The 23,182-nt window shown below is 41.4% G+C and overlaps 3 protein-coding genes across 3 annotated transcripts; 2 read left to right on the forward strand and 1 right to left on the reverse strand.

The window, feature by feature from the left end:
- The first annotated feature begins 8 nt into the window (after positions 1-8).
- On the forward strand, positions 9-3,071 carry fbxo36b (F-box protein 36b). The gene is given in 5 exon segments (XM_012924463.4): positions 9-165; positions 1,121-1,229; positions 1,940-2,112; positions 2,758-2,881; positions 2,884-3,071. Coding segments are annotated over 5 exon segments (555 nt in total). The 5' UTR covers positions 9-69; the 3' UTR covers positions 2,937-3,071.
- Positions 3,072-7,390: 4,319 nt separating this feature from the next.
- On the forward strand, positions 7,391-14,107 carry grk7a (G protein-coupled receptor kinase 7a). The gene is made up of 4 exons (XM_004570524.2): positions 7,391-8,149; positions 9,378-9,833; positions 12,079-12,359; positions 12,514-14,107. The coding sequence occupies exons 1-4, from the start codon at positions 7,553-7,555 to the stop codon at positions 12,851-12,853; spliced, it is 1,674 nt and encodes a 557-aa protein (XP_004570581.1). The 5' UTR covers positions 7,391-7,552; the 3' UTR covers positions 12,854-14,107.
- Positions 14,108-16,629: 2,522 nt separating this feature from the next.
- Positions 16,630-23,151, reverse strand: atp1b3a (ATPase Na+/K+ transporting subunit beta 3a). Its single transcript, XM_004570523.4, has 7 exons — positions 22,825-23,151; positions 21,474-21,602; positions 19,540-19,638; positions 19,191-19,381; positions 18,964-19,014; positions 18,334-18,420; positions 16,630-18,243 (listed from the first exon to the last, which is right to left on the reverse strand). Exons 1-7 carry the CDS (start codon positions 22,934-22,936, stop codon positions 18,076-18,078), a joined length of 837 nt encoding a protein of 278 aa, XP_004570580.1. The 5' UTR covers positions 22,937-23,151; the 3' UTR covers positions 16,630-18,075.
- Positions 23,152-23,182: the final 31 nt, after the last annotated feature.

The following is a 23,182-nucleotide window of genomic DNA, read 5'->3' on the forward strand; positions in this document are numbered from 1 at the left end:
CGCTTTTTTGCTCTCGGTTGCTTAGACCGTTTGGCAAAGTTCCGTTGCCATGCCAACATATAAACTGACATGGCGTCCCTTCTAACAGACCCCTTGTTTGAAGTCTCTGGACGGGGACCTGCACCCATTCAGAGCTTTTATCATTTTTCTGTCACTAAGTCAGATGTAAGTAATGTCAGCTTTGATAAGGGCTAATGCTCATTAAAATTTTGCTTAATTTTCTATTTTCTAAGAAGCCGTTTGCGCCCATGTAGCGACTTCGTGGCAAGAATAAACGTTCAGTTAAGGTTATAACGACGGTTAGCTAACTTAGCTGTAGCCAATAAACTTAAATTAACATTAGCAACTCTATCGGTTTAGCATCCTCACCTGTTTGCTACTTATTAACAGCAAGTTACAACCTACAAGGTAAAACAGGGATGTCAAACATAAGGACCGGAGACCAGAATCGGCCAAGACGAAAACTCAAATTAGGCCCACTGGACAGCTTTGGAATAAGTGAAGGGACACATACATGTTGGACTTTTAACTTAATTTACATACGTTTACAACTTTTTCTATTTCTCCTGATAAAGCCCTTCTAGTCCAACAGCAATGTTCCCGTTTTTTTGTTTTTTTTTTGTTATTTAATTAATTTCTGAAAAAATCTTGTGTTAACCGAGATGTACTGTTGAAATTGCACGTATTCTTGTATTAACGTATCCCAGGGATTAAATATGAAGTTAAATTTATTTACAATGACTGAAAGGGGAGTTTCACTGGTCCGGCTGATCAAGATCAAAATCAAAGTGCACTGTATGTGGCTCACAATGTAAAACATGACACTCCTGCATTAAAATGTACAGATGTCTGAATAGGTGTTGTTTTTACTGCATTGCTTTGCTTTTCTACTCGGGACATAATAGTATACAGTACAATAGAAAAAGGATTATCCCTCTTTACAGCAGAACTGGCCCATGGGCCCCTCACCTAACTGTTCAGTATGTGTTTCTGAATTGTTTTACTCAAATTGTTTTACTTATTATATGTAAATACCGTAGAGTTGTATGTCTATAAAAATGGAAAAATGGTGGTTGTAAATATCATGATCATAAGTCATACTTTGACCTGCTATTCCCAGGTGATATGGAGATGGTGGAAGATATCTCCAAGAATTGTAGACAGGTACTCCAAGCCAGGGGAGCTGAAGCAATCCCATGAGGACTTCTTGGATGACACTTGGCTGCACAGTAAGGCCTGATCACATAAATCATAAAGTACATCACATAAATATAGCTAACCTATTAGCTTTTTCCTTAAGTAAAGAAAGGTAAACACAATGGAAAATATGCATCTTATGACTGAACTTGGTCATGTTCATTAAAGACTTTTAACAGTGGGGAAAAAAAGACACACACACAGGTGTAAAAAAAGTTGTTGCCATACTGACAGGTTAGAACTTAAACACAACAGATGGTAATGGTGCTTTTCCTACAGGGAGTTTTTGTAGTTAGGGTTACTAGAGATTTTTTGCGTGTTTGAATTATCATTGCAGGAACAGCACAGGCCAAGCAAATTTGTTAACAATGGCTCAGTCAGTCAGCAACACCAGGATGATGGTGTTGTGCCACAAAAGCGATTGTCTGCCAAAAGAAAAAAAAAGAAAAAAAGTCTTGTTTTTTTCAAGAGGGCAGAAGAAATTGCTCATAACAAATAACAGAACAGTTCTAAAAAGATATTTGTGTGAGTGTCCCAAAAGAACTGGATTGATTATAATGTGGAACGCAGAGTAGTTATAAAAACAGGTAATTTCTCTGTTTTATATGTAACCCTTTTGTAAATCCTGTTGTCTATAGCCTGTTTACCAACATAAGCAAATATATATCATACACTGTATTTACTGTATGTGAAAACAACCTTAATGCTTGTATATGGATGACAAATAGAGGCTTCTTTCTAGGTGAGGTCCGCATGGTTTTCGGCCTTCGAATCTTAGAGTACACCACAGCTTTGTGCCGAGGCCATTATGATTATCTGGAGCACTTGTCTGATTCCTTACTTCTGCGGATAATAAATTATCTGGAGCTTGAGGATGTGGGTCAGCTGGGACGAACATCACGCAGGTTCAGAAAGGTGAGTTTAATAAACATGCAAATAAACTTGCTGCCAAAAATAAACTGCATCATTGGATATTAAATGTGACATCTGTTTACCCTTGCACATTTTGTCTTCTGCCGTAATAAATCATCAGGTCTTAAACTGATGTTGCATTTTATTCCTATATTCAGGGGTGCACATAAGTGGTCCGCAGGTGCACATTCGCTGTCAAAATAAAAGACACGCACTAGATAAGAAGTTGCAACGCGCGTTCGTGTACATGTAAAAGGCACTGTTTTTGTCCGCTAGAGTGGGAATTTCACGCCACATTCTGCACCACATCTCTGCGCGTTCATCATTTGTTTGAAGCCAGCTCACCTCCTGCAACCACTTTTCCGAGAATACACGCTTCTTTTCCGGTTCGGACTCCTTCTGACATTTCTTTGGAGGTGGAGGAACACCAAAGTAATTGCTTAAAGGAGTTTGCTTTTTCGACATCTTTAAGAGTACTAAACAAATGTCTGAACATTAAACGCGCGTTGCAACTTCTTATCTGGTGCACGTCTTTTATTTTGACAGGGAATGCGCACCTGCGGACCACTTATGTGCACCCCTGCCTCTATTGTTTTTACTGTCTCTTATGCTCAACACACAACATATTTTGTTATGCCTGGTCTTCAGCTGTGTGGATCAGAGGAGTTTTGGGAACAGGCGGTGCATCGGCATTGCAACACCGTTTCGGCTGAGGTGGCATCTCTGGCAGTAGAAGTGGGGTGGCGTACTATTTTCTTCACCAACAAGTTACAGTTGCAGAAGTTGATCAGCCGCAGGAGGCTCAAGACCAAGGGGCAGACTCCTGACTCAGACACGAAAGAAGAAGAATCTCCTGGCGAAAGCTTGGAGACAAATCAGGCATTCTGTTCTGAGGAGTCTGACCTTGACATCTGCAGTCTTAAACCTGGCACTGGCACTGGCAGTGGCTTGGATTCCAGCTCTCGCTGTGATGTTGACCCTGATCCTGGTTCTGAACCACAGTCTGGCTCTGATTCAAGCAACTCTGTGACTGACCAGTTCTTGGAGGGCACAAGGTATCAGGTTGAAACCCTTACTCAGAGCAGAGTACTGAGCAGTGGAGTAGGAGACTACAGTACAGATCCAGACAAGATACTGAGTTAATCCTTTTATCAGATGTCCCCTAGTCATGTGGTTTAGGTTTACTGTTAAAGTAATATGCTGTCTCTGCATATTCAGCGTCCATAAAATTAGTTGTGTGTAGTTTATCTAAAGATGTTTTCTTTCATTGATAAAATGTAAACTAATTTGTGCTTGTTTTATCATCTGCAGTTTGTTGTTCCATAACTTTTCTCACTTAGCAATTGAGCATAGTCCAAAATTGCTGTAAAATACATTGTGGAAGTGTGTAGCTAATGTAAAACATTGTAGGTTGAAAATAGAAATAAATTTAATCTAAAACATGCAGTTCAATTGTCTGACTGTCATTTAATTTTGAGTCTCAGAATAAACTTGCTGCTTTGTTAGGATAAGGATCAGCTTTGCTCAGAGAGACGTGTTAAATAATGATGAGGTAATTACACAATTATTCATATCTGGTAATAAAGCAATATGAGTTTTAACTTTAACTGGGGTAGATGCTGTCACTGAGAAAAACTAACACCTTATTTTGTACCATTTTGCAGGTGATTCAAACATTTCTTTGACAATGCAGTTAAGTTAGCAATTATCATAGGTTAGCAGTAATCTAGGAAATAAATGAGCCTGATTTTATCAGCTGACATCAACTGGATTCTGTTGTACTTCAGTTTTACTGTGAACATCACATTATATATTAATGTTTATCCTGTCAGTGTTACATTCTTAACAAGGAAGAGTTGCTTCAGCCCCTGTGAGGTCACGTGGTGTTATCCAGCTAGCCAGGAGATGTTTACTTGTTGCTCTCCTATTGGTTGGGGCCTACAACACTGTAAAAGGGAGGAGCTATGAAATCCTTGTCAGGTACTCAAGTATCTGTCCAATCATGCTAGTCCTTTTTTTTCTTTCTTTTTTAATTAAAGGGACACAGGCTGCTAAAGCTAATGGTCCATTCTGGGTTCATTTTGGGCATTGTTCTTCTCTACCTTGTCATGTAAGGTTGACTAGATTAGTCACATGACAAAACAGGACTGTTTCTGCAGCTTTTGGGTCAAGTTGCAAATGAACCAAAAGCAAGAGGGCAATAATTTAGCAACTTTCCCAAATACATCTGTGCAGATGGATGCCTGTATTTGTAACTAAAACTTGAATTGTTTTTGGGCAGGAAACTGTGGGCAGGGATTAGCCAGAAGGAAGTATCAACCACCTGTGCTTCTGACCTGCAATGTGTCTTCTTAAAGGGACACTACTGTGTCTGTTCTCTTGTCTCTGCTGGTGATTTTCCAAGTCTCTGAGTCCTTTTGACTCTGACTTACAGCTTCTAGAAGTCACGTTCATCATCTTATGGGGTTTTTCCAAGTGACTCTACTGTCTGATGGATGCGTGATTACAGAAGGGAATCCATAACTCATTTTGCTACAATCAAGGTTTCAGGTCATAAAAGTTAGAACTCTTATTTAGTAATCTTCCCATTGAGTCTTGAGTTCATGATGTCATTCAGACAGTTTTGTTTTAAAATTCCTCGGTTTGCAGATGAGCGCTCCTTTGATTGTTTTGCTTTCTTTAGTCTTCCTGATAAAATCATGATAAACAATCAGAATCACAAAGTCACCCGTGTGAGCTGACGCGCTGCCAGATGGTAATCTGGTGGTGAACTCATTTCCTCTCTTCACCAGCAAATTCAAACCTTTGGTTCACATGAAGTGAGTGTGCCTGAGTAGGCAAAATTCTTTGTTAGCTGGTGACTGCCAGGGTCTTTGCAGATGTTTGCATGGCTGTCTGTTTTTGTGACTGCACAGACTTGTGTCAGAGACACTTCAATTCAATGCACTAAATATGGATGGTGGGCGCAGACGTTTAATAGGAAAGACACCTCCTCTGTGATTTTTGCACCTGTCTATCTGTGTCTTTGTTCACAACTGATGATGCAGTTTATGCTGCATTTTTGATAGGGTAGTTATTTGTTTCAGTCACACACATATATATCTATATATTTTGACTGGATCACAGTTGATGTTTTCAAATTTCTGTGAAATCAAAAGGCTTAAGCAAACTTCACCACCGTCATCCAAAGTCCGTTCCCTCTTCTATAAGAAGTGGTCACTCTTTATAGGGGCTTTCATGTGCCATTACCTCTACATCAGGCTGCCTATAGAGTCTCCATCTAAAGCATCTACACCTCAGCTTTTGGTTTTTGGTCTTGAAGCTTTCTAAGAAGGAACAGAGAGGACAATAGACCATGAAGTCTTAATATTTTAGGGTTTTCTATATACTTCATGTGTAAGCTGTCCCAGAAAACCACATGTAACCACATAATTTCTTTAGGGATTAATAAAGTATTCTGATTCTGAAAATAAATTCCCTCCCCCTGTATAGCATCTTTGTTTTACGGTATTCCAACCTGCTGTTCTGGGAATATTATCTATCCACTTCCTCTTTTTGTGGAGTGGTTTGAAAAGGCGGTAAGAGGATTGAGTCAGACCACGTAAAAACCACATAATGGACCATGTGGGAGACAGGATGAGAATGCTCTGCCTATCTTAACCTTTACTACCTGAGGCCAGGCTAATCATCCTAAGGTTCAAGGAGCAGGCTGCTCAGAGATTAATTATGTAAACCAGAGAATTTCAAAAGTAGTAGTTAGAGTTTAGTGAATTACCAGTGAACAAGATCTAAGTTTAATTAAGGTCTTTCCTCATTGTAACTGCATACAAATTTAGATGGCAAATACAGCAAATTGAAATTTCGCTAAGCAAACTACTGTTTTCGCTGTGAGATTTCCTGCCCTGCCCTGCCACACTGCTTGCTCTTTGTGGTCTTTTTGAAAAACAAAAGTTTAAAGATTGGAGATTTCAAACACTAAGCAAAGCTCTTGATCTTCTGTGGGGCACTGAGAGCTTGAGGCCATTTGAGAAAGGATTAGCTAATATTATCCAAGGTTTATTGTACTGAATTAGCCTGCATTATCATAGCTGGCTGGTAGGACTCCTGCCAACAGTAACAAAAGGAAAATACAAAACTTTTCTTTAATTTCAAGAAAAAGTTGCAACAATTAAATTAAAATGTTGAATTAATACATTTATTATACCATTTATAACATATGCATATTATTTTATGGTATAAATCATATATTCATCTGTGTTGTATATACATATCTATGTGTGTGCACTGGAATGTACCCTAATATAGCAAATTTATCGCAATTAGAAAAATATCAGTGGTTGGCTAATATACATATTTGGCCTTTCCTTTGTTGTCTCTCTGTTAGGCAGTAGCCAAGTCGCTCACACGATTAAGGTCGTATTTGTCAGGCTTTTATAAAGTGATCACTACCGAGCTACTGGAGCCACACTAATCCAATCCTGTATGTTTCTTTGACACGTGTACACTTCCAAAGATGGGACCACTGCTGATGTATGTTTTTCTCTCTGTTGACTTTTACTCATACAAAAAGTAATTTGCATTTTACATTATATACAGCAAATAATGTACATGCTATAATTTCCAAGATTCAAAACTCTAGCCTTCACATGCAACAGATTAATTTATGATGGTCTGCTCCACATGTCTGTTCAACAGCTCCTCAGATCAGTGAGCTATACAATCGTATTGTGGATAAATGATAACACCCTAAACATGAACTAAGTAAACATTTGGCTGTTGTCTAAGAAAATAGAGTCTTGTGGTAAGCGTTCTCTTGAATGTCCTCAGTAGGTGTCATTGTGACGTGCTGATCAGTGATGAATGAGGTGAATCATGAGAATGAAAGTGTGAGGGCAAAAAAAGAAGCAGACAGATTAGCAGCAAGCTCTCTAATGTATCTGCTCTGTTGAGTCTGGATGAGGGGAAAGAGAAAAAAGTAGGATGCTGATGAACTACATTGCTTGATCGTGACACACTCTTCCCAGAGTACTTTATGCTTATTTCTGATCTTTTACTACCTCAACATTAAATGCATAGTCAACAGAACTCACTGAACTACTCAAAGACTACTGAACACCATGAATAAATATATAGGGCTACAAAGCCTCTTACCACAGAGCCCGCTTACGATTCCCTTTCCGTGCTCAGCATCCTTGAATAGACCACACAAAGATCCTTAAGCCAAAATCCCTCCCTGGTATTTAATTCTAAATGAGTAATTACTGGGTGTGTCAGTGTGTCTTAGGTTTGCAGGTAGACTGGGTAAGGAAGCTCATTTGCACGGTGGCTTTTGAGCAAATTGCGCCATCACACAGACACACATTCTGAAAGTGTCAGGGTATCCATCGGCACCCACTGAAGAACCCAGTTTCTCAGAGGGGACAGACAACATACAGCTGTCAAGATGTGTGACATGGGGGGACTGGATAACCTGGTGGCCAACACGGCCTACCTAAAAGCTCAGGGTGGCGATGACAAGGAGATGAAAAAGCGGCGTCGCAGCTTGTCTCTCCCCAAACCTGAGGCGTGCACGTCAGTACGAGCTACCATTGAAAAGGACTTTACATTGCTTTGTGAAAGGCAGCCTATTGGCAAAAAGTTTTTCCGCGAGTTCCTTGCAAGTAACAATGAGTTTAAGCTTGCCGCAGAGTTCTTGGATGAGTTGTATGACTGGGATCTGGCTGAAGGAGCAACAAAAGACAAGGCACTCCAAAACATCATGACCAAGTATTGTAAGGCTGACTCCAAGAGCTTTCTGACATTTCTTACTGGAGAGGCTGCTGACAAATGCAAATCTGTCACCAATGCCAATTTCGAGGAGGTGATGAAAGGCAAGGTCCAGGACGGTGTAAGAGAATTTCTGAAAGGAAAACCCTTCACAGATTATCAGGCCAGCCCGTTCTTTGACAAATTCCTCCAGTGGAAGGAGTACGAGAAACAGCCCGTCAATGACAAATACTTCTATGAGTTCAGAACTCTAGGAAAAGGAGGCTTTGGAGAGGTAAGCATGCAAATACATCTCAATTAATTTATTTGAGTTGCAAGAGTCATCCCATTACGACCATAGAGTATGGATAAAGCTAAACTAAGCTGTAGAGGTGTGCTCTACACATAATTACACATATAAGTAAATCACATCTTTAAGTTTTAACATGTCTGAGACTGACCATGAAGTCATATACCACACAGGCATTACAGCTTAAATTTTGTCTTGCGTTTCACAAGGTATTACTTTGTTTAATTGGTTTAGGGATTGTGTCTTTTCAAAACACCTGAGGATTAAAGAACATATGAAAGCTTTCAACCCAGTAACTGAAAGTGCACTTTAATTTAAAATATTATATTTTTAAAGAAAAAAAACTGCTGTGTAAGCATATTAACTGAGCAGTAATTATATTAGTGGATTAGTGGAGAGCAGTATGAAATTATGTAAACGGCAAAAATAAAATGTATTGAGAGGCACCAAAAATATATGTGTGTAAAAATGCTTTCATCATGGCTTAGGCTGACAGTGTCTAATGCACTGATAGAGGACCCACAATTGAACCCTGAGGAACTTTTTTACTGTCAACTCAAGCTCTGACAAACAGGCTTAAATAAACAAACATTTAACAATGCAACTTGCTCAGAAAATTAATACAATAGAAGTCCAAAGAGCAATTTAGTCACCAAAAAATTATACTATATCTGTTTAATGTAAATGTGGAGATTTTGGCGATAACCTGGTGAAGATTTGCTGTGACTGTTATTGCTTTGTGCTAAATCAGCATACACAGTGGTTGAGAGTTAAGCAATGAGTTCAGTCTTTTCATTTAGCTAGTAAAGTAGAAATCACCTTTGAATTATAAACAATGATAAGTGAAGTGACTTTTCAGATAGTGGGCCTTGACTGCAAGAGAGGTGTCAGATTTGTCAAGGCATCACTGGCAAGGGTCAAGCTAGATTATCATCTTAAACATTAAGTCCTGCACCACTCTCTGGATTTTAAAATTATTTATGATCATATTTAGTGTGAAATTCTGAAATAGGAACATTTAAGTTTTAAAGGATAAGTCACATCTATTTTCTTGTGTACATTTTGTTAATACTAAAGTAGAGAGTGGGAGCTATCCGATCAGTCAGTAAGCTACCAAGAGACCAGGCTTTTTTTTTTGTAGTAAAATAAATTAAAATGATTTGATTAACATCTGGAAGCTAACATTCCTAACAAGTAACGTGTTTTCCTCCAGGTATGTGCTGTTCAGGTCAAGAACACGGGCCAGATGTATGCCTGCAAGAAGTTGTGTAAAAAGCGTCTGAAGAAGAAGGGAGGTGAGAAGATGGCCCTGTTGGAGAAGAAAATCTTAGAGAAGGTCAACAGCCTGTTCCTGGTCAACTTGGCGTATGCTTATGCCAACAAGACCCACCTGTGCCTTGTCATGACCCTGATGAATGGAGGAGACCTCAAGTACCACATTTACAACATAGGCTACGATGGCAAGGGTGTGGACAAGGGCATTGAGATGAAACGCATCATCCACTACACAGCGCAGATCACCACTGGCATTCTACACCTGCACGACATGAATATAATATATCGTGACATGAAACCAGAGAACGTGTTGCTTGATAGCCAAGGCCAGTGCCGACTTTCAGATTTGGGTCTGGCCATAGAAGTCATTCCAGAGAAGACTGTCACCCAGATGGTGAGTAGATGTCCCACACGACAGTGATGTTATAAATTTAGATGGCAGGTTTTTCTTTTCCACTTTTAACAAGATGCAGAACAACAAGTACACTGAGTTTCACTCTTAAGCTCTTAGAAATCTGTTAGCTTTAGAGCCACAGCTATATGATGCCAGGACTGATTATAGGATTTCATAGTAGCTCCACAGTGTAGTGGTTTACACATTTCCCTAACAAGCAAAAGACCCCTGGTTTAATTCCAGGAGGATTGCATCAGGAGCAGCATCCGGTGTAAAAACTCAAACATGTGGAACTACCCACTGTGGTGACTCCTTGTGAATGAGTGGGCAGTCAAAGTACGGTAGAAAATATCTACCATAAATGGGCTGTTAGCATAAGGCATATTTTGCTGCTCGCAAAATATCCTGTGCTGACTCACGCTCTTATAGACATATTTTTGTCAACTCATCATAAACCACACATATACATACACAAGCTTTGATTTCCACTACATCTTTTTAAATTATCCGAAGACAGGTGGAGGTAAGATACTGGGCAGATGTCAGTCCTGGTTTGGCGTTTACTTTAAATCCGGACAGGGATTACTGGATTCCTTAAGGATCTGTGCGATGAGAGTCTCTGAATCGATTATATAAGTCATTTGATCCTTTAGCGGTCAGATTATAGCTGGGCTATTTATAGGCCACCATTTTGTGCTGTGGTTATGTTAGAGATCTTGCAGGTGCAGTGCTTTTAAAAGTACTGCTTGCTAAGTGTAAGAAGGTCTCCCTGAAGAATCTGGTCACAGGGATTTAGTTATTTCTGACACCTTAGCTGTGCTGCACTGTCTTTCAACAGCACATACATAGCATATCAGTCTCTTGCTTTACTCCCAAGAAAAGGAAATAGAGATACAATGTTCTCACTGAGTTCACGATGCCACACCAGTAGTTGCATAATTAATTAAAATGATAATAATAATTGTGATTTCCTGACAAAAACATGTTTTTGACAAACGGTAGGTAATGCTAACACTAAATTATACCCCACTGTACACATCTAAGGACCAGGGTTTCTTTAGGACTTACTTGCTGCAGCAAAGAGTAAGCTCTTGGCTATATGAAAGTCCAGTAAGCTCATTATCATGTACTCTGATGCTCCTCAGCCAGCCAAAGTGACTAGGCTAACCTTTACAGGCAAGGCTGGCTTTGGACCCCTAATCCTCTTAGTGGAATTACACAAGTCTGTCCCAGATTAGATTGACAGATCCAGGTAAAATGTACGCTGAATATGTTTAGATGTGCTAGTTTGCAAACACGTCTGGAATGGTTCTTTAAAAACACTAAAAACACACTAAAACCAGATGAACTTTGATTTCAATTTATGACATGAGTGGTCATACATGTTTTTGTTTTTTTTAAGTTGCACAGGGAACAAATTGGAAAATGAATGCATTTTACTAGTTTTGCATGCTTGGTGTCTTGTAATATAAAATACATAAGTAATGTTTAAACAGTATATAGCGTGCCAGTCAGTCACAGGGCCGACATGTAACAGGCAATACTTTAGTTTCCATTCACCTAGTCTTTCTATCTTTGGACTGTAGGTGGAGCACCTGGGTATACGTGGAGGACATCCTAGCTCCACACAGAATACTTTCAGTACATAGTAAATGCATTTTTGGTGTCACTATAGCAGGACAGTGAATCCTGTAGTTCCTACTGTTTGCTTGCAGTAGCTTTTTAAGTTTTATATCAGTTTACTGTATATGTCCATTAGTAATTCATGGCTATGTGCTGTCTGGTATTATTTCTGCTGGTAGCTATAGTATCCAAAAATGGCTGTCCCTTATATAAGAGGCCAGACAGCTCTGTCAGTGCATAGACATACACAACTCTTGACAGGTAGTAGGCTTAGCAATAGGATTAAGCTCCTGGTCCGAGGCTACATGTGGGGTCATATAGGGAAAGCAAGGATGACATGGGAGCAGAAGGGCAGGAAGAAAGTAGGGAATAGAGTGACAGGTGAAAGTTAGAGACAAGATGTGAAGACTTTATAAAGATTTTTAGCTCTCTTCTTCTGTTGAGGGGTATGGCCACATGCTGTATAATACTATACCTACTTTTTGCTTGGTGTTAAGTGCTTCCTCCTTAAATGGTCTTACAAGTTTCAAGTTTCGTAATAAATATGAAGCACCTTCCATTAGGTCAGAATATCTAATGAAGTGTTTTTTGTATTTGAATCTCATATTCGTCCTTTATCCAGGCTGGTACTGGAGCCTACATGGCCCCTGAGCTCCTGACCAAAACCCCATACAGGACATCAGTGGACTGGTGGGCCCTGGGCTGCAGTATCTATGAGATGGTGGCTGGCTACACACCTTTTAAAGGCCCTGAGAGCAAAAAGGAGAAGGTTGAGAAGGAAGAGGTGCAGAGGCGCATCCAAAATGAGGAGCCAAAGTGGGAGCACAAGTGCTTTGATGCACTAACCAAGGACATCATCCAGCTGTTCCTCAAGAAGAAAATGGATGAGCGTCTGGGCATGAGGTAAGTGGCTCTTTTATCCAAGAAGTTTATTGCCATTTGTGAACTTAATGCTAGTATAATGGATGTCTAAACGCTGCCCTTGAGTTGCCACATGGATCGGACATTGCAATTCACAAACTCTGATGGAGAAGTGTATTTTTTGTCTTTTCATTAGGAACAACATGGAGGATCCCAGGAAACACGAGTGGTTCAAGACCATCAACTTTCCCCGCCTGGAGGCAGGGCTGATTGACCCTCCATGGGTCCCCAAGCCCAACGTTGTCTATGCCAAGGACACTGGTGACATCGCCGAGTTCTCTGAGATCAAGGGCATCGAGTTCGACGCCAATGACGAGAAATTCTTCAAGGAGTTTAGCACAGGCGCTGTACCCATCCCATGGCAGCAGGAGATGATCGAGACTGGACTATTTGATGAACTCAATGATCCCAACAGGAAAGAAGGTGGAGGAGGTCTCGATGATGACAAGAAGTCTGGCACGTGTACATTGCTGTGAGCAGCCACATTTGATACGAAACAACCGTGTTAACATTCAGTATTTTGTTTTCTAAACTCGTGTAAAAAAGAAAAAAGGTTTTACGAGAGGCGAACACGAGTGTGTCTGTCGAGAAAGGCGCACCGTCCCTCTCTTGTAAGGATGTCCATGGCATAGGGAAGCAGTAAAGTATGAAGGATTTGACAATGTGTTTCGAGCACTGTCGCTCAGGTTCACAGCTTCTTTTTCTTTTCTAATGTTGTAGCTTTGCAACGACTTTGACCATAAATGACTGCTAGGAGAAAGTGTTACTAAAGTTTTCATTAATGACACACATTAGAGGAGTAAGAGGAGCAAGTTAACGCAATATGTTTGTGCCAGAACTACCTTATAAAGTTCCTGTCTAAGAGGTTCAGTGAGTGTGGTTTTACCAGCTGAAGCAGTGTTGTGTTACAAGCAAACAGGAACAACCACACATGTAGACATTCAACAGAATTGGAGGAGGTTCATTGGTAGCGAACTGTAGAATTTCAGAGCACTTTCCTTGCTGTCATCAGATCACCCTGTTTCTACGACGAAAGTGCTTTTTATCTAACACCATGTGGAGGACATAATTGTGTTTTTTTAGTCACCTGTTGTGATCCTAAATCTGACAATTAGGATTGCATTTACACTGAATGTTTTAGTTTTATAAGACCAACTGTTACAATTGTATGTATTGTATATAAAGAAATATATATATATATATATCTATGCACAGAGAGAAAGGAAAATATTGTATGTAAGTAATTTATAATATAGAATTAAATGAAAGAGAGTGAAGAATACCAAAAACCTCTTCAGTGAGTCCCTCTGCTGTTGGTGCTGTGAGCCTCTGCTTGTAGTGAGAAATGGAGACTCTCGCTCTGGGATTTTGGGGGAGAGATGAGCGCTGAAAAAGCAGCTCATTGCTGCACATAAAAGATTAAAATTTAGACAGATTGAGCAATAAATTCCTGAACCAGGAATGCACAGGTTGCTTTATACTGGCCCTGAAACGCTAACTTGGGGCTCCTTTCTTAGTTTGAGGTTGTTGGGCTGAGTCTAGAGACTCTAGAGAGTTTTTAAATTTCCAGATCTTGCGCAGAGGTCAGTTTATACAGGTAATTTTAATAAGTACACGATGCATGTAAATATAAAATGAGAGGAATTGCTACACTAGATGAAGTACAGCACAGCAGACGTTTCCTTGAATCGTGACTCATTTGAATAAATTAAAATGTCTTTTAAAAAGTGTCTTTCTTCACTCATGAATATTCATGTGTTTGTCATTTGTTGTCACCTTGAAGCCTGAACATTTCCACCGCCAGCGTCAGAGAGCGGCCCAAATCGAGTCATGCCGCGCATGTTCTCTGGGCTAAATATAACCACAGGGAAAGTGCTGCGGAGAACTCTGGAGTAAAACCTAAAAATATCAGTCGCATTAATCCCTTTAGGATGCTGACTACATTCAGGCTGTGCTCCAAACTGGCAGATTTAGCTCATAGCTGATAAGGCGATAACCAGTGTTATCCTTGCGCCTTCTTTGCTCAAATCAGCTTCAAATCCCTTCAAGTTCTGTAGCATCTCAGAACTGTAAAACATTTCACAGCTTCATCACGTTTGGTCTCTCCTTTTTTAGTGAAATATGAATGAAATTAAAAGTCAACCTTTAAATGTATCAGGTGGCTGTGATGGCTAGAAGGGGAAAATATGAAATGATTATGGAAGACACTAACACATGAAACACTCATTTATGTGTGAGTTCTTCATGTCAGAGCGGTTTATTTTACGTTTGCCCACCTCCTTCGTCCATACAGCTGAAGAAGTGTACTTTCTTTTGTCTCCAGTACCAGTTGTTCAGCCCAACTCAAGGACGGTAAGAGCTTAGCAGAACTTAAGGTGGATTCTTGCTGCAGCTAAACCCCGACAGATTATCTCATGTAGCAGGACTTGGGTTCAAACTGCTGTTGACAACGAAAGAACTGAGCTGCTGCAGCCCAGGGGCGCTGCAGGAGCCGGGCAGATGAAGGCGCTGTGAAATTAGAGTGGACAGGTGTGATCCGAATGCCTCTACTGATGTATTCTGACCTCTACAGCCATTTCAGACTCAGTTGCAGGTCTGGCCTTTTGCACAAATACCAGGCTAGACTAGGTTTCTGAGAAATGAGGAAAAGACTGTTGAGGTTATAAAGATGAACAAATCTTTACAGACTAATGATTGTTTAGATTTTATTTAAGCATGTACCTGCTAAGTTCAAATGCCACACCAAGACCTGCTCCCTTGCAGTTCGTCATCCAACAAGCAGCACTGTGTTAGTGCCACGCGCACGCCTAAACTATTCTTGCTTCTGGCTCCCTCGTGTGCCAGCAAATATGTGCTGCAACTGCGGTGAGAGTACTTAGAGGCTGAAGATAAACAATCCCAGGCTTCAATAAACAACTGCGGTCCCTCATTAGCTCTCTTTCCAGTCCCAGAGGTATGAAGCAGAATTGGGAATTTAAACAAGTACAATTATGTAATTTTATGATGCATCCAAAAATACAATTAAACATTCCTTTGTTCAGTCACATGATGGGCGAAATCAAGATGTGCCCTAAAAATGAATTGATACATGTATGAAAACATGTCCTTGTTAAAGATTAAATAAGTGTTTCGAGGCCTTTTGGGGGGGGGTTGTGACCCATTACAACAATGGTGTCTGGGTTTGGCTCTGGGCATCAGGTGTCTGAGTTGTTATCGGTTCCTCCAAACACAGAATCCCCCTCCATCTTTACACATGGCTTCATTTATGTAACTGTCCCTGGACAAAAGAGGTCAGATCATTGTTATTTCACAAGAGGAAGAAAAGCTGCTTCTGTTTTCAAAAATCTCCCGTTTCACTGCATCCCAAAGGTGCTCTGTTGGACTGAGATCTGGTGACTATGGCGGTTTGAGTACAGCGAACTCACTGTCATGTTCAAGAGCCCAGTTTGACATCATTTGTGCTTTGTGACATGGTGCACTATCCTGCTGGGTGCAGTCACAAACACAAACTGTGGTCAGCAACAATGCTCGGGTAGGCTGCGGTGTTTAAACGATACTCAGCTGGTAATTTTGACGATCAAAGTGTGGCATTAAGTGCAGCAAGAAAATGCGGCAGGTGGCTGAACTGTTGATACAAGGAAGGATGGATCCATGATTTCATCTCATTTAAATTCTGGCCCTACCATCTGAATGTGACTCAGCAGATTGGACAGCGTTTATCCAAATCTTCTCTTTCTCCAGTTTTGGTGACTCTGTGCAAATATTAGCTTCCGTCTCCTGTTCTCAGGTCTTCTGCTTCAAGGTTTGACATGTTGCACATTCAGAGATGGTCTTCTGCATACACTGGTTGTAATGAGTTATTTAAATAGCTGTTACCTTCTTATTACCTTTAGGAATCTGACAATTCTCTTCTGTCCTCTGGCATCAAAAAGGCATTTTCTTCCAGAGAACTGCTGTTCTCTTATATTTTCTCTTTTTCAGACTATTCTCTGTAAAGAGATGATTCAGAGTAATCAGCTCAAACGAGCACATCTGCCACCAACAACCATGCCTTTCTTCTCCATTCTGACGCTCCGTAATCAGAACTTCAGCAGGTCATCCTCCATGTCTGCACAGAGTTTACTATATTAGATATTGGTGCAAAAAAGCAAGTTGTTGTAAAGAATCAGAATCAGTGAAGTTTGACTTGGATGCTGACAGAATTTAAGGTAGAATTTGAATGAAGGAAAACAAAACACAACACAGGACTCCATTTTTTCTTCAAAATCACTTATCCCACAATTTATTTCATCAGGTCTTAAGGCACCCTGAAGAGATGTTACAAGTTGTTTGTTCAAATGCGGGTTCCTTTTAAGACTGTGTAAACATAGCTTTGAATAAGATATTTTCCTGTAAATCTTTGTTTAAATTATTTCTTTACAGTGCACAGACATTGTGTTTTTGTGACAAAAATACAGTGTGAATTAAGTAAATATGGTAAGATAGTTTATATATATATACATTGAAGAGTAATAGATCGGCAGACAATCAGATCAACAGGCTGAAGAAGAGAGAAAAACTAACAATCTTTGAGACCCAGATAGATATACAGATCACGTATAGATATACAGTACATAGTTACAGTGAACTTTTGAGTTTTGCAACAACGCTTCTTCCAGCGCCTCTCCGCCTTAAAAGCTCATTTTTACACCGTACCTTCTCGCGAGTGAGTGCGCGCCCGTGTCGCCTTGAACCACAGTCGACACGACGGCACCCCCCGCCCCCTGCCCCGCGAGGTGGTCTCAAGTCCCGGAGGGCTCACCCACGTGTTTGCTATTGCAGTGGAGAGGTGAGTAAACAGGAAGACGGGCAGACAGACAGACGGACATGCAGACAGACGGACACACAGCACAAGACTGGGTTGTGGCTACGCGGACCACAAGACAAAGATCTATCTATAATTCCCCTAAATATGTTATAGGATCACAATGTATTTATAGTAGAAAGGGACTTTGTAATTGGCATTTCATATACAGGGATACAGTGGCTATACTTGATTATCACGGTATGTTTCCATGAAGTCTTTGTGATGTGCGACGAATAATACTCTGGAGATGTTCTACTTTCTCAGTTATACTATACAGCAAGATAAAAATCCTCTCCACACTGATGATAATACTGAATCCATACAGTTTAAGAGATGAAAGCAACACTCTCTTCCCTGGCAGCGGGAAGCTCTAAAAACAAATTTAAACAAAATTGTTTCATCAACAATTACACAACAGCTCCAAATGGCTTGGTTGCAATGGCTATAAGTTATCGAATCACGTCAATACAAATAAAGAAAAAAAAAAACAACAACAAACGTAACTGAGCGGAGGATGAACAGTGCAATAGGTGAATGGGGAAGGGGGGGAAGAGGGGGAAAGGGGAGGGAGGGCGTGTGGATGGACAGACTCACGAGCGGAGCCTGTGCTTTGTTATGAGGGTCTTTGAGGAGGTCAGCGAGGAATCGTTAAGAAAAGAAAAGTCAGAAATGTCATGAAAGCAGCATGTGGTACCACTGTCTCGCTGACTGTGTTGTGCCACATCCCAAAATGCCGCCTTTGTGACGTTTTGACGATTCCTTCTTTTTCTTAAAAAAATAAAATAAAATAAAGATAAATCCTTAGTGGGCAGCTTCAATTAGATTTCCTTTCACAGGCTGTATATTTGCCTTTTACTCCACCACCTTAACCCTGAACGTTACGCGGCCCAGGAATTTATCCCGCTCGTCGTTGTTGCGCAGGTTGGTGCCCTCTACCCTGCACTCCACGGCCAGCTCCTTGTTGTAGTCCTCCTTGGTGAGCAGCAGCTTCACAGCCACCAGGGGCTGCATGTAGTTCTCCTGCATCAGGACCGAGGCGATCATTTATTAGTAACACATCACTTATTGGGCAGGTTAGTGGATACTGTCCGGCTGTAGTTAAATACTTACATGGGCTTTCTTGCCGTAGTAGGGGAAATACATCTTATCAATGCGGCCCTCACTTGGGAAGTAGTGCATTTGGACCGGGTGGTCTTTCTGCAAGGCAGGACACGTCTCAGAGTAAAGATTTTACAATGAAGGAATTCATTTAATGTCGAATTAATGAGACATATTCCGAGACCACATGAAACGGGACGGAACAAGACAGAAAAGTGAGGACTCTCTGCTGTCAGCGAGGAGGTTTAAATGAAGTGGAAAACACGATGCGTTCCGCTCAATCCAAAAAAGTGACATTTCTGGCAGAAAACGTACACCGAATAGATTAAAATAGACTTTAGAATGGCACTAAGACTGGTTTAGAGTCACCTGCATAACGGCATGTTACATAATGAAAATGTGTTAACACCCCTACTGGCCTTATCCTGTAAAATTTACATGTTTATCTTACCCTAAAGCCATCAGTGACAGCATGCAGGAAGATATCAGACACAACACAAACAAAAAGAAGGAAGAAATGAAAGCGAGATCAACAGAAAGAAAACAGTGAAACTGTTATGTTTTTGTATGAAAGAAATAAAAAAGACAAAAAATACACATACAAGCCAGCAGGACAAGTGTAATGTAGAGAAAATGCTTTACTTTGACCGTGCAGTTGATGTAGGGATCCCCAATTGGCTTCAGGCCAATAATCTACGAAAGGAGAGAAACAGGAAGAGAGGTTGAAACTGTGCATGGCTGCTGCTTGCGTGGGTCCAGAATTAGAAATCATTTATTTTTGGGAACAAATAAGTGGAGAATAGAGGCTGTGCGGAAAACAGGAAAAGGACGCATGTTTCCCTGGATCTGTGAGAAATAGCGAGTGTTACCCTGTTCATCTTCAGCAGCACACAGGGTTTTCCTTCTTGATATCCAAAGTCGGTGTCGGAAAGGCCAGAGCACAAACTCAGGGAGGTCCTCCTGAAGGGACAAACTTTCTTTGTCATCTCACCGCCATCCTGCATGTAATACTCTCCCGGAATGCACTCCTCGTTGTTCTCCTGCATCGAATCGTTGTATCCTGATGCAGAGACAGAGATGGATTGAGGTACAGCGTATTCAGATATTTGGCAAGAGTTAATGGAAAAAGATCGGAGAGAGGGAGAGTGGTATTCATTTTATTACAGCTCGCTTTCAATCTGTTTAATTTATCTGTGCATTAGAGCAAAGTGCACTTACTTTGCAGGAAGGATTCCAGATGGTTGACATAGTTTTTGTAGTTTTTTGAGTCAGATTTGTTGAAAGTAATGTCCAGTGAATTTGGACGAATCACCAACCCTGTAACGAGACATAAGGTAAACGAAGGAAAGCGGTGAACACATACTCACACACGCCCTGAATGCGTTTCAGGTAGGTGGTGCTGTGGGGATGGCACTGTGACTTGGACAGGCCCTCTCAGCACTTGAGCCAAATAAAAAGCCACTTTCAGCTGCTCCCTTATTCACACGGGGTCGCCACAGCGGGTAGCTCCGCTTATTTGATTTGGCAGATTTTTTTACGCTTGATGCCCTTCCTGACACAACCCCAAAGGGATTTGTGTCCCTCCCGGGATCAAGCTGGGAAGCTTTCACTCGTTAGGCCAATGTGTAAACCACCATACTACGGAGCACTGAAGCCAAAACGACAATAATATTTGCTGCAAAATTGAGATCATTTATGAATGTTTTATAATCTAATATGATTGTGAACTTTTAAATAAAGAATAATGTTGGTCTCTGAAAGCTCTGTTAACTCCTCCAATCCAAGATGAATCACCACAATACAATCAATCATCTAATAAAAATGACTGGAAACACAAACCAGACACAGCCATCAACTCAGAGGAAGCCAGATTTACACATTGAACATCAACACAAAAATCGAAACTATCAACAGCAATCAGCATTGATTACTGTCAGAGATGACACCAAAAACACAGCGCCTGCACCTCAATTTTTATCTTTCAAACACTGTTATGTCCTGCCAAAGCCATCGATGATCTCGTAACAAGTACGCCACATTTTATACAACCACACTGTCCAGCAGCAGGTCTGCATCAGCGGTTATGAATAACAATCACCCTGTTATTAAGTGTCATTTATGCTGACGGTATGTTGGCAGAGCATAAAAAAAATTGGTTCTGCGTACAGCTGAGAGTTTAAAAAGTACATTTTCAGGATTCGCCCTGAAGCCCTTCATCATGGCATTGATGTCCATCTGGTAATAAATGTTAGCCTTCTGTTTGTCAGCGAAGAAATAGCAAGTAGCATAGTTGGGCTGTCACCATGAGTACTGTAGTAGAACATTGCTGATTCTGATAATCTATTAAAAGGATTCATTTGGAAATCTGAAATTCACTTCTGCATGGCCATCTTCATGCTGCACTCCTGCTTACAGGTGTGGTGACTGCACTGTGGGCAGGCAGATCAACTGAACCCAAGTAACCTTAGATCCATTACATCTGCTGTTAACTCTTTACCCCAAGCCTACCAGGATTAACCTTTAAAGCTCAGAAGTTAGTGAGGGTGGTCTCTTCCTGTCTACCCTTGGAAAAACCTGGAAACTATTCTAATGGTCATCAAACCACGCCTATGCAGAGTTATCAAAACTCGTCATTAAAGGTGGAGGTGAATGATGTCCTAATACGCAGATATAGAAATAATCATGGTGAATTTATGCTACAAGGTTGTGTCTGTTTGGGTTGGTATTCAGTGTGGAACCATGGGTTCCTGCCAAGCAGTCCTCCAAAATCAACAACACCTAGTTCAAAGTAGATGAAGATGCTGATTGGTTGTGGGGGGGAACAGGGCAGGGAGTTCACTGTGAACGAGAAAGGGGGGAAAAACATTGTGACTTTTGGTTATCTTTGATCGTCTGTGGGCTGTAGAACCTCTTTCCCCTCTTTATACGCTCGGAAAGAAAACACTCAGCCAACAGCATCCACTGGTGATATCACACAGGAAGAGTCTTCAAAATAGATCGATGTAAAAAGCAGCTGTTATGCAGCGCTTTATTGTGACAGCACCTTATTGGTGCAGGCATTAATAATGAATGCCTGGATGATTGATGCTGCCAGGAACAGAAAAGGAAAAGTCCAGTTACGCCTGTGTATTTTAATCTTGAGAGATACTAACCTGGCTCTGGAACGCGGTCTCTGTACCTCGGCACATAGTCATCCAGAGTGAGCAGCATCACCCACATGGTCAGAGCGAACATGCCGGCCAAGAAGCAGTAGAAGACCAAGTAGAACAAGAGGATGAGTGCTGGAGGATGTCACGGGAGGAAACACATGAGAGAAAGAGAAAGAAGACGGTGATGAGATAAAAAGGGATTCACTGCGATTAACTGCACATTTTAGCCATAGCCTTACGCTTGATTGCTTTACATTTCCCCTCGTCTTCAGGTCATTTGAATGAACTGTCCCTTCGAGGGAAACCATTTTGAATATGGGAGGAAATTTCACCGGCTGCTAACAAACGTGAGGCCCCATTTCACTTCTTTTCAGCCCAAACGTGATTCAAAGATTGCTGCAGTTTCTCGGGGCATCTGCTGTCTCATTTATATAACTGCAGGGAGAGAAAAAGCTGCATTTATGGGAACATCTGACTCAAAATGGTTCACCATCATCCAGCCTGCACAGCACGGATGCCCTCTAAGTTGCCAAAAACGGGGGGTGGGGGGTGGACCCCTCAGCTTCCCGCTGTACACCCCCCCCCCTCCCTCATTCCACTCCAACAGTATCCCACAATGCACCTGCCTGGTGCATAAAAGAGAGAGAAAGAGGAGAGAGGGAATCCCATTTGACCTTGACAGGCATGCTAATGTGGGCGGCCATGCAACTGCAATGGAGCATCCCACTGCACAGCAGCACAGGGGCGCAGGCAGCCTGACAATCTGCGCTAGCCTATAGGAGCCGGCTGCTGGAGGGAGGGTACCCCTGTTACTACCTTACTCTGGAAATAACTGGGGGATTATTACATAAAATGTATGGCCTGATCAGATATTGATTGTGCCTGTGGCACATTCCTCAGCTATGATGAGCATCTTTCTCAGCTGGGCTCTGCTGTGTCAGTGCAGGTCCCGGATAACTCTGTTAATGCAGATGCTGATCATTCATTAAATTATATATATATATATATATTTTTTTAAATGTACAAGGCTGCTGTGACTGATTATCGCCTGCTTGGCTGTTTTCCCCTATGCAGCAGAGACAGACTGCTGCACACCTCTGATAGCATCATTTATCTTGGCGAGCCTCTTGGTACAGGCTTCTCCTTTAACACCTTCACACAGGCCCGTGATGGCTTCTCAGCCATCTATGTGGCACTCATTTAAATCCATCCACACAAAGACATTTATAGGAGGCTTTATACCGAAGAGACACGTGGCTATAAATGCTTTGAAAATGAATATAAGATTAGGTATAAGCTCCGTGAATGTCAAAGCGCGGCCACTAATTGACTGCTGTGTAACGGGGATCCTTACCCCAGCTGCTGGCAGTACGACCCAACAGCTCCCCGGTTCTCGGGTTGTAGATGGAGTCCTTCCAGCTGGACACGTTCTCCTTGTTGGCCGCTTTATCCTCGGTGCTCGCCATGGTGATGTGTTTTTTCTTTTTCTTTTTTCTTGGTCCCAAAATGTGCCGTTTCTCCTCCCTAAAAAAATGCAGAAAGCGCAGCGGGCGATGTAATGAGGCAAAAGAAGCCGGCGAGGCGGCAGTGAGTGGTCGGATCAATGATTGGGGAAGGAGTGGGCGGTGTAGAAAGAGAGGGAGAGCAGAAGGAGAGAGAGAGAGAGAGAGAGAGATGCTCTGGTGGAACAGGAAAAAAAGGTGAGGAAAGAG

Source organism: Maylandia zebra, linkage group LG18, assembly GCF_041146795.1.
Source record: "Maylandia zebra isolate NMK-2024a linkage group LG18, Mzebra_GT3a, whole genome shotgun sequence".
NCBI classification, from domain to species: domain Eukaryota; kingdom Metazoa; phylum Chordata; class Actinopteri; order Cichliformes; family Cichlidae; genus Maylandia; species Maylandia zebra.